The 12162-nt window shown below is 47.4% G+C and overlaps 1 protein-coding gene across 1 annotated transcript; it reads right to left on the bottom strand.

Annotated features, from left to right (window-relative positions):
* Positions 1–9839: 9839 nt before the first annotated feature.
* Positions 9840–11325, bottom strand: LOC149329116 (uncharacterized). The gene is made up of 2 exons (XM_089560113.1): positions 11314–11325; positions 9840–10178 (listed from the first exon to the last, which is right to left on the bottom strand). The coding sequence occupies exons 1-2, from the start codon at positions 11323–11325 to the stop codon at positions 9840–9842; spliced, it is 351 nt and encodes a 116-aa protein (XP_089416239.1).
* Positions 11326–12162: the final 837 nt, after the last annotated feature.

Raw genomic sequence — 12162 nt, 5'->3', positions numbered from 1 at the left:
TTCTTTTGGTTTTTGAGCAATGATTTTATCGCACCTTCTTTCTTTATATTTCTACGTGTTTTCGAATAAACTTCCAATTGTTAGTCAGCGCTCGTGTCGTCTACTCTTTCTGTCCGTGTTTTTCGGGCTAAAATTTTGCAAGATATATGTGAACCAACTCGCCCAATATGCAGTACTGCCGAATCAACAGCTATTGCCTGATCTCAAAGTTGTTCAGCAGTTGTACTAGCCATACTGGCACAGCGCGAAAGACAGACACAAGGGAAGGCGGGACAAACACGGCGAGACAACAAAGCGCCGTGTTGTGCCGCCTTCCCTTGTGTCTGTCTTTCGCGCGGTGCCAGTATGGCTAGTACAGTTGAAAACGAACTCGCCCAGCTCTTCGTCCTACAGCTGTTCAGCAGCTGTTCAAAGATATTACGTCTACGATGTCTTGCATTCAACAATATGTTAGCAACGTTATTATTAGACATGATTAGTTTTTGTACTGTGCATAAACCAGCGCGCACGCGTATTACCTGATATCCATGGTGGCAACTATGCTGACCACACTGAGACTGCCGCTGGCGCCGCCCTCGAGGATTCCCCACGAGCGCAGAGCCTCGAACGTAGCGTTCGACACCTCTTCGGGGGTGATGGGGTTGTTGGCCATCCGTTTCATGCACCTAGTGTACAGCGAACCAAGGAGTATGCTCGCGTTACTTTTCAGCGTGCCCTGCGAGTGGCAAGAATCCATTCTGTCCGTGCATACTCCAGACCCTCTGCCGATCACAAAGAGCAGTGCTGCAGCAGATAGTAAAATTTTACTAGGTACAGCTCCCTAGCGATAACCGATCAGAAACCAAACGTTCACGTTTGGTTTCTGATTGGTTTGGTATCACGTTTGGTTTCTGAAAGAAAGCGTGCGTGGTGACAATGGCGATTCCAAGCGAAGGAATTTCATTTCATTTCATTTATTAGAACACAGAGTAGCAGAAAGTGAGGACTAATTGAATAACTTTGGGAGGGGCGTTTGTCCTGTATTGTACGTAGCCAGTCTGATGAAGATGATCATAATGATCAGGCAGCTAATGTGGCCGTATTTGCTTCAGCTATGAAGAGAGACGTGACTGCAGAGTTAGTTCCACCTGCTCAAAATACCACTCGAAAGACGTAGACAAAGATTAAGATACGCAGGACAGGAGTTGTGTATTAATCTTATCATCATATATGCCTTTGATGCTGGTGCTTGAGTACGTAGCGCTCCTTCCGACTTAAGCCCCTTCAAATGACAATATTATTAACGTTTGATTTTTCAATTGGAAACATAGCCACCCATAGTGGAACGCTCATGATTATTCCAATTATGCTGTATGTTTTCTTTGACTTACATGAGGTACCACATGCACTCTGAGTGTTGTCTATATGATCAAAGCAAAACATACATAAGTATAAGGACAAGATGAGTCAAAAAGTGACCGCACGTACGAACTGAAAGTTTAGAGCTACTGGGGCCGGCTTCGAACCTGTACAGTAAGAATGTTACAGGATACGCGGAAGCCGTATTTTTATGCGAAGCATATTAACGTAGGTTTCGGACCTTCGCGCGACGCCCGGCGGTGGCCACCATTGACCTTGAAGTGAGATCACACGATGTGACGTCACGTGATGACGTCACACCGGCTGCAGATGGGGCCTCATATCGCGCCGTCGGACGTCGCCCGGCGGAGGCCTCCACGCTTCGGTTCGCGCCGTCGCACGCGACGCGGCGGCGGCGCCACCATCGCTGCATCACGTGATATGTGACGTCACGCCAGGGATGAAGCGGCGCGCGCCCGCCGCCGCGTCAGTCTCTGTGCCCGCAACCGCGCCAGCGTCTTTGCGCCGGGCGTGTATGCGGTCAAGATGCCTCCAAACGCTAAGGACGTTAATAATAAGAATGCAAAACGAAGGCTGCTTCGCATCCACTGGGCTTAACCTTGATAAGCCTCCAACTTTTTCTTTCCTTTTTGCACCCGCCGCGGTGGCTCGGTGGTTAAGGGAGCTCGTCTACTGAGCCGTAGTCCCTGGTTTCGAATTTCGAACACGATCGTGGCGGCCGCGTTTCGATGGAGGCGAAAGGCAAAAGGCGCCCCTGTGCTGTGCGATGTCAGTGCACTTGGAGGGTCCCCAGGTGGTCGAAATTATTTCGGAGACCTCCATTACGGCATGTCTTTCTTCTTTCACTCCCTCCTTTATCTCTTCCCTTACGGCGTGGTTCGGGTATTCATCGCGATACGTGAGGCATTTACTGCGTCATTTGCACTCCTCAAAACCAACGGTCATGTTTTTAATTTTTTTGGAAGCGGGGAGGGGGAGAGGCTGACTGCAGTCCCATTTACGTTCAAGAAGTTTGGAACACTGGGGTTGCATAACGGGACATATGGCGCGGCCCAGATGCTTACCCGCCTGGCTTTCAATATTCTCACCAAAAGGTGCACGTCATAAATAAATATTGAGGACACCATGCGGAACGAACAATAAAACCACATGGAAGCCGTAGATACTGCGCATAAACATGAGGGATAAGGAAAAGGCTCGATATTGAATTCAGGACTAGGTATCGAGGTAAGGGAAGAAAGATATTTAGTTTAAATCGTTTGAATATCGTTTGAAGGTAGTACGATTGAAGCATGCGTATGAGAAAACAAACATGAAAGAAAGGAATCGTAGTGGAGGTCAGGAAGAAGAAATTGACAACGACGGGACATACAATGCGGTCTAAACAACCATAGGACCTGAAGGGTGGCGCAGAGGATTCCGGGACAAAAGCGCACCAAATACCGCAAGAAGTCAGTCGAATGAAGAGAACTGCTGGACCAGAGGAAAGTAGACGCCACACAAAGCAAAAAACGGTCGATACACATCATTGTTCTTCCTTCAGCGTCCGCGAGGTGCGCATATCGGTTTGGGAAATTCTTGCGGAAAGGGTGGCCGTCGCTTCCGCACGGCCCGGCTGATCAGAGATCAGTGGCGGAGGCCTTTGTGGCTCACTGGACATAACCAGTCTACTGCTGGTTATGATGCTGATGACATTCGGCATCTTCGTTATTTCATTCGCTCAGTTCACATAGCATAGCACGTTTCAAAAATTTCCACCGCTTACCCACAAGCTGCAAAGAAGTGACGACCGCTAGAAATTATTATCTCAGTGATGGCTTCACGCACGACCGCCACTCATCTCGTTCCCTCTCGGACAATCATTTTGAAAATTGGAAAATTGTACGATACTGTTATGCAAATATTGAAGGTATTGATCCATTCCTCTGATATAGAGCAAACGGTTTGGTTTAGGTTTGGTTTATGAGGTTTAACGTCCCAAAGCGACTAAGGCTGTGAGAGACGCCGTAGTGGGGGGCTCCGGAAATTTCGACCACCCGGGGTTCTTTAACGTGCACTGACATCGCACAGTACACGGGCCTCTAGAATTTCTCCTCCAAAGAAATTCAACCACTGCGGCCGGGATCGAACCCGCGTCTTTCGGGTCAGAAGCCGAGCACCATAACCACTGAGCCACCGTGGCGGCCAGAGTGCAAACGCCTTCTTTGAAAGTGTTTCCATCGATCGCATCCAGCACTTAAGACTGTCATAGAAAAATATTGAGAAACGCTTTTGACGATTGCAAAAACGTTAATAGCAAAAAATACAAGAGTGCCATCGGGTGATCGGCGGATATATTCGTCAGGGTGCCCGTACGCGAGCCTCCAGCTTTCTACATGCTCACATATTTCCTGACCAAACGACGCCTACTACGACCAGGACGTGAACCCAGAGGAGCGAGGTTTGCAATAGGGCTAGAAGACCAGCGTGCCTGTAAGGTGGGGTTGACGACGGCTTTGATGTACTGGTCCCGCTGAACGTCGCGGCTGCCCATGGCGGCCCGGTCGTAGCAGGCGAAGTGGCCGAAGTCGCGGCACGGGTCCAGCGAGAAGTTGCCGTAGGCGGCCAGCTCGCGCACCATGGTCCCTGCGCAGTTGGCCTGGTCGCTACGGTTGGACCGGATGGGCGGCGTGGGCGTCAGCAGCGCGGCCACCAGCCAGAGCACCAGCGGAGCGACCAGCACCAGGACGACGGCGAATGTCATGACGGCCGCACTGGTCAGCGCCGGTGGGTACGGGGCGGACTTGTCGGCGTCCGCCATGGCGTAGGTTCACCTCTTCTTCTTCTTCTAGGATTCCTGAGGCACGGGGTGAGAGATGATGATGATGTCCTCGGGCTGAATGAGCTTGAACTGGTGTTGGCTTCTTCCTCTTTCAGGGCGCAAGCACTAACCCGATGGGTACCAACCCCGAGCAAAATCGTCCGTTGGCTGTTCGCCTGTTGTGTTAGCCTTTAAAAAGATGGCACATACCCACACTGGGGTATCGGCCAAGAATTGGGAGGCAAAGGTTGCTATTCACCTCTACATACTAAAGGCAAAAGAAAAACACACGGGAGAGCAACACCGGGGGATTCTACCACAAGGAGGGCAGGGATTGAAAAGTGATAAGAGTTTGGATTGAAGATAGAGAAAAAGAGAAAAAATAGAAGTGATTAATTCAAAATGAAATAAAGCATAGAAAAGTAAATACTGTAATGCCTTAGCAAGGCAGTCGATGATATTCCAGGAAGCAATTGTGAACTGCGTCACAAACAGACCTATGGCATGAACACAAGCGTGGTGGCGAGAAATGATAGCAAGAGTGGGCTGCTCAAACTAAGGCCAAGATGCTGTAAGGGCAACTCCAGCAGTCTTCTTCTCAAAGAGGTGAAACGACGACAATGGAGCCAAAAATCATCTATAGATTCAGGCTCACGGCAAAATGCACAGCCACGGCCGCAGCCACCGCGTGGGAGCTCGAACGGGTGTTGGCTTCTCCCTCTTTTAGGGCGGAAGCACTAACCCGATGGGCACCAACCCCGAGCAAATTGTCCGTTGGCTGTTCGCGTGTTGTTGTTAGCCCTTCAAAATATGGCACATACCCACACTGGGGGATATGCCAAGAATCTGGAGGCAAAGGTTGCTATCCACCCGAACATAATAACGGCAGAAGAAAAGCACACGGGAGTGCAACACCGGTGGAATCTACCTCAAGTACGAAGAGCATGGACTGAAAAGGGATTAGAGTTTGACGAAAAAGAGGAAAAAAAGGGAACAATTGTTTAAGTTAAAGAGTAATAAGGCTTAGAAAAGAAAATATTGGAACAATTAGCAATGGAGTCGACGAGAATGTATCAAAAAATTTAGCGCTCAATTCGGCGGCACTGCCCGTCCTGTCGTCTTCTGCGTGGCACTCTTGTTGTTGTTGTTAGCCTTTGAAAGGATGGCACATACTAACACTGGGGGATCGGCTAAGAATCGGGAGGTAAAGGTTGGTATTCACCCGAACATAATAACGGCAGAAGAAAAGCACGCGGGAGGGCAACACTGGGGGAGTCTACCACAAGGAGGGCAGGGAGTGAAAAAAGGTAGGAGTTCGGATTGGAGAGAGAGGGAAAGAGAGAGAAAGAGAGATTAATTCGAAATATAATAAAACATAAAAAAGAAAATACTGTAAGCTTTAGCAAGCCAGTCGATGAAATTCCAGCAAGAAATTTTCAACAGCAACGAGCGTTAGAGGGGGGATACGGCAGTGCAACCTCGTCAGCGATACTTCTAGCTGCCGAGATTGACAAATTTTCCTGCTCCATGAATATTTCAGATACTAATATTCCGCCGATGTTAAAAGTGCACTGTCTTGCGCGCTTAATAACGCTCGTCGCCGGAACCTAGATGCTGTGATATACGCTGTAGGCGGGATGATGGGCAACACAGGGCCGCCTAGGGAAGCCTTTGCGAGGTTATCCGCGATCTCATTTACTGTCACGCTGCTGTGACCGGGTACCCATATCAAGTGAACAAGACTGAAATGCGAAGGAAGGAGCGATAAAAAAGTGCTTAAAGTGAGACAGTCAACATGCGATGCGAGGGACGAGCACAAAGATAAAGAATCGGTAATGACTGCCACTGCAGGAATAGACCCGAGCAAAATCGTCTCTTGCGTGCCCGCAGCTGGCCTAGCGCGAGCGCTCCGTCCCGCTGCACCGAGAGAGAGAGAGCTCGTGAATGAAAAGCAAAGATTTTAGCCGGCGTGAATATTCGCCGACTTGCTGCACTGAAGAGTGGAGGGAATAGAGGAGTGAAGATGGAAGAAGGATGGTAGAAAAGAGTGCGGACATTAAGTGGGTTGCAACTCAATAGTTCACTGCCTGATGGCTTCTTTAGATGAGACTTAAGTCCTGTGCATGTACAACGGTATGATCAAGAGTTCTAAATTCGCGCGGCACCGCCGGCTCATCGTCGCCTTCAATGCATCAAAAATTTGCGCTTTCTCACTGATTCCAACGTAGTAGACGTTCTCGGTGATTTTTTCCAGGTTAACACACTGCTGTGGTGTCCCCTTTGCACCATTTGTTTTCCCCCCTTCAGCGCGTGTTTGGAGTTCATACACTAATAAGAATAGTAGCCAGATCACCATCAGCTAAAAGAAAGATCCACACTAATCTTTCAGTTGCCGCTTTTGAGGATGTGGCAACTGTTGTTGGCCTCACTCCAGAGAGACTTGGATTCGGTCCAGTTAGAAGAATGGGAAGCTAGTCAGCATGTGGGCTGTAATCTAGCTCTTTTGCCCCTTCGCTCTGCGTGACGAAGCAAAACTGACTCAGTTCTTTTTATTACGCTATTCATCGCTAAGGCACCAGCAATTTAGTTTTGTGCACCGTAAGTTTTCAAATTAATCTTGACGGCTTACAGCGCGCTAGAAAATTCCTTTCTGAAGTACATACCACTGCAGTTCTAGGACCACAGTTAAATACACGCCGCCTCTTCTAGCAAGCCGGCTTGAAGAGTGGGTCTTCTCGAGTGATCATGCTTAAAGGTGCACTGAAGAGGAATCTGAACTTGTCCTTTTGCCGCGGGAACTCGATCTACACGTTCCGAGCTTTCTTAGAAACTGTCCAAAAAAAAATTTCCTAATTAAATCGAATTAACGTCCAGCTCCCGCCTTTTTTGAATTCAGAATAGGGCAGTTAGATTTGTTCTTGGGAATTACAATCGGCAAGTTAGTATGACGGAAAGCAAACGAAAACTTAACTGGCAAGAGTTGAAGGACCGTAGAAGGTACATCAGATTGAAATTTTTCCATGAGATTTATTATTCAAAAACTGGCATAAACCGCGAACAATATATCCAGGCACCTCATCATATACCAAAGCGACTGGACCACTGCTTGAAGGTCAGAGAATTTTCTTGCAAGGGTGACGTCTTGCGTTATTCTTTTTTTGTTAGAACTGTTCGGGACTGGAACAGTTTGCCATCGAGCATTATATGTATTACATCTAATGAAGCATTTTTCCATGCACTGCAATAATTGTTTTATACCTATAATGAAGTCTGTACCCCCCTGCTGTAATGCCGTGCGGGGCGATGCAGGTAACTAATAAATAAATAAATAAATAAATAAATAAATAAATAAATAAATAAATAAATAAATAAATAAATAAATAAATTCCCCCTCGTACGGTGGGCGGAGTCGACCAACGCGTGGAGTGCCTTTCACCCAGTCCCGTGGCGGCTTGCCTCTGTGCCATCGGCGGAGTAATACATAGTAGTCCGTAGTAGCAAATAGTCCGCGCGTATTTTTATTTCTGCGAGCTTATTTTGAGGCTATATTATCTGCGAATGAAACTATTTATTCATGGAAGCCTAAAAAACAAAATAAAGCGAAAGCAAAGCCTCCACGGAGCTGGCTTAAAGGCACTTCACGCATTGGTCGACTCCGCCCACCGTACGAGGAGAATTCAAAAAATAAAGGCGGGAGCCGGACGTTAATTCAATTTAGTTAGGGAAATCTGCCACACAGGGCAATAAGTCGCAGTTTCTAAGAATGCTAGGAACGTGTAGATCGAGTTCCCGTGGCAAAAAGACAACTTCAGAATCCTCTTGAGTGCATCTTTAAGCAAATGCCTCATTTTGCACAGTTTTTATGAACATATGGACGAAGCACATAAAAAAAATTATGCTTAACTGCAGCGATAGAGCTTATTGATCCAGACAACAAGACGGGCCTAGTATAGTGCTCCGGAGCGTTTCCCTAACCTCATTGGAATTTACCGGGGACTGATAGGTTGCTAAAAGTACGATGAAGCCTTGAACCAAAAACGAAAACAAAAATGAATGTTGTTCCACCCTACTGTCCCCGTATGGCACCTTTCCCGTAGTGCCTAAATCGATCCATGTCTTGAGGAGGGCTCTGTTCAGGGTCAGTGAGTAGCTTCTAGATCACGCCATGTTGTACTACACTGCTCATGCGAAAAGGAAAAGCATAGTGTTCCATTTTTTGTTCGTCGTTTATAGTTTTTCCTCCTTCCTTTGTTCATCTTAGCTCTGCGACACCACTGCCCACAATTCTGCCCAAGCTGAATGCTTCAATATGTTGTGCTCATAAATCCACGAATAGTACGCAAAATAAGAACTAAAAAACGAGCTTCTGTCTGGACATTTTGTGCGCCCTTATAAATATATGTAGACAGTCTATAGAGTATCTATAGACTTCTGTCTATAAAGTCAATAGACTGTCTATAGACAAATCCTAGAGAACAGTGTATAGGAAATACAAATGCCATAAATAGTCTATAGACAATCTATAGATTTATGGCCTTACACTTTTTGTAGACTTTTGTCAATAGACAGTCTATAGCCTATGAATAGACAAAAAGCAATATCTATAGGAAGTCAATAGAGTCAATGAGAAGTCTATAGACTATCTATAGACCATTTTTATACGGGCAGTTACGCAAAAAGAGCGGTGGTTCCCATAAAAAACATTCACGAGAGCACTACAGAGGAGCGTCAGGTTAGTTTTGTTAGCCAACGACCGAAACTCCTGAGTGTCCTACGCACCCAGATGTGTAGCCACAAGATATTTCAAACAGGGCGAGGAATCGAAGTGGGCAGAAGATGCTTGGAGAGCCAACGCGATCACCTTATATTAAGCATCGTGAAAACACCCGGCCCGCTTTTAAACTGATAGCGTTAGGGAGCTCGTGCCGCAGAAACTCTGGCGTCGTCGTCGGCGTCGTTTACTGTGAGCGGAAAAATCCCCGAAAAATCCCCACACACGCAACCTAGGAGACAGGTGGGCAAACTAGGTCACGTGACCCTGTGACGTCATCAGAACCTGCGCACCGGGCTGTGAGGAAACTGCTCTCCGTGGCAGGTGGCAGTTAAATAATGATTGATCGCGAGATGTTGCTGGAAGGAGAAACCTGAATCGCCCAAGTCCCATTAATGGCAGCACCAGCCATCGCAGGCCAGTGGCGCGTCGCCTACCCGCTGCACCACACAGCCAGGAGTAGTATGAGGATTCCCATGGGATCTATGAATGTTATGTAGAGGATGCGAAGTTCAGCACATATGGGCATTAGCCGATTTGCTATCGTGTTATACCTTTAAGGCGGAGTCTAAATGTCCCCGTATTTTTGTTGGGCATTCTTCAGATTTCCACACTCCTGCTTTAGTTAACAATCACACATTGTGCAGTTGGACTTCGGTCATATCCGGAGGCTTCATTTTCATCATACAAAAGGAAGAACCTCGCTGTAACTTTTGCCCCTGTAGCGTTCCTACTACGACTCCGCAGTCTGTTGCTTTAATTGTGGTACCTTAACTACAGCAAAAGCCAGCTACTAAGATGTGAGAACACAACCACCAAGAAAGAATGAAAAAACCAGGCTGAAGACTAGCTCTTTATTCTGCATGATCCTGTCGACTGTACACTGAAACTATGACAGGCATCAAAGCACTAGCCATAGAAGCCATGGCCGTAGCCATATCCACCGTAACCACCATATCCACCATATCCTCCGTATCCACCGTAGCCGCCGTAACCGCCGTAGCCCCCGTAGCCGCCGTAGCCTCCATAGCCTCCGTATCCTCCATAGCCGCCGTATCCGTGACCGTAGCCTCCATAGCCTCCGTAGCCACCATATCCTCCATAGCCGCCGTATCCATAATGCGCCCTCTGGTTATCGTAGTGGTGCGTGATGGCATGGCTGTAGCCGCCGTGACCATAGCCGTGGCCGTACCCGTAGTAGCCAGCGTTGGCAGCGGCCAACACTGTCAGGGCGACCAGGATGCAGAACTGCACGCAAGGTGACATAATCATCTCATGTCTGGGACACGCTTGCTAACGTTAAGCCAACGTAATTGCTCACACTATAAAACGCGCCGTAAACGTCGTATAAAAGGTACTAAATTTACCAGTTAGATCATGTGTGCCATCGTCGGAGTGAGCATATAACATTATTGGCTTCGGAAGAGCTTATCAAGACAGCATACGTCAATGCAGTCATTATCTGTTGACATGGGAAGGGAAGGGATAACTTTAAAGCCTAAAAAAATAACCTTTCGGTAAATCTGCAACGAGATCGCAGTCTAGCAGCCGAGAAATTTTGCTTTCTGAGCAATGATAGTAGCTCAGAGCTTAGCTCTTCGAAATAGCGGTACCTCGGTATACACAGCCACCCGTAGCCAGACTGATAGTTTTGTGTTTGTTACAAACCAATACGAATTGCTTCAAAATGCTGCTAATGAAGTATTAGCTACAGTGCCTAACAAAATACGCCAAATTTATCAGCCTTCAAGAATACACCGCTTTTCATCTTCTTCAGGACAGCGTTATACCTATATTTTAGATCTCATACTAGCTAAAAAAGTCGCTGTACGCTTTCCTGTTCTGAACGAAAACATCAGCAGCAATGTTGCAGTAAAGTGAACTCGGTAGATTGGGACAGTGAACACCTAGCACCACTCAGGGGCATGGTTTTACATTTCAATTCCTCCGCAAACAACTGCATTATCGCGAACAAACAAATGCTGTTTTACAAGTCACCTTGTTTTAGACGCTGGGGTCGCTAAGCTCTCAGAAGTTCATCGAACATCACCTGCAGCTGCTGCAGCAAGTATAGCTTGATACTTCCTAGCATGCTTAGATCTTTCTCCTGGCAGCACAATTCAACCAGATTCCTAAGGGCGGAACGGCTGATCCACGGCACTGTACCAGGAACTGCTGTCTGTAAACGTGCTGGCGCGTTTTCTGCGGGAGACCCGACCAATCCATCGTTGTTCCTATCTCCAGCCAACTTAACACTTGCACACTAAACGCGAAATCCAGGGCCGTTAGCCACACAGCAGCAGAAGACACATCTCAGCGGATGCTGTGGTCTTAATCCAGCGTCGATATCCAGACAGGCGCAGATCAGAGTGGCAATACTCACGAAAGTCTTCATGGCGAACTGCTGCCGAGTTGGTCAAGTTGTGTGACTGGCCCTCCGAAGCCAGCCACGGCGTTTTATATACCGTCGCCCCTATAAGCGAGCGATTTCAGCGAGAATGAAAGGTCACAGTGGGGAGTATGGTTGGGCATTGAAAGAATGCGGCCGCTTACCAGTTTTTCGAGAATCAAAGGACCACGCGTCGCTGGGGTGGCCGACACACTTCGCTTGACATACGTCTGGCGTAGCGCAGTCACAATAAAACGTACAAGAACCAAATTCGGGTCAGCGCTCGCCGGATTTCAGTTGATGCGTTCGGCTGTCACTGAAACTTGTTTCGTGCGAAGCCGCAAATGTCTAAAACTATCGCTTCTTCAATGCTGGAGCACACAAGTCAAAATTATTAATTTCCCGTGTCTGCAAATGTTGTCCCCTCCGTCAGTGCCTTCCTCTAAACGTTCGCTTACAGGCACCTCGCTTGGCCAACAATAAACCGAACCCATGTTTTGACGAGGCTACAACGTATGCATGGCCATATATTATGTGCGTCGCATAGGCCACCGTGCTCATGAAGAATATTTGGCCAAAGCTAAACGGTTGAAGTAAGCAGAATAAAGAGGACAGAGTTCCTAGTAGTAGAAGAAAAGCATGGTCGTTGTCGAATGGGCCAGATCCTGTGGGAGGTGAAACGCAGCACCTCACATGTACGGCACTAGGCTACTGAAAGATTTCTTTGAGTAATCAACTCCTGCGTTGACAAAAAGATCTAAATTATATTTGTCTAGTTGAAAGCTGCGCCAGATTATTCACTAGACAACCAGAGGATATGAAAAAAATATTTAAAGGGCACCG

This window comes from Amblyomma mixtum, chromosome 9 (genome assembly GCF_055824585.1).
Source record: "Amblyomma mixtum isolate Tamu chromosome 9, ASM5582458v1, whole genome shotgun sequence".
Taxonomy (NCBI): domain Eukaryota; kingdom Metazoa; phylum Arthropoda; class Arachnida; order Ixodida; family Ixodidae; genus Amblyomma; species Amblyomma mixtum.
The sequence above is the reverse complement of the archived record's forward strand: the minus strand, read 5'-3'. Positions and strand labels throughout refer to the sequence as shown.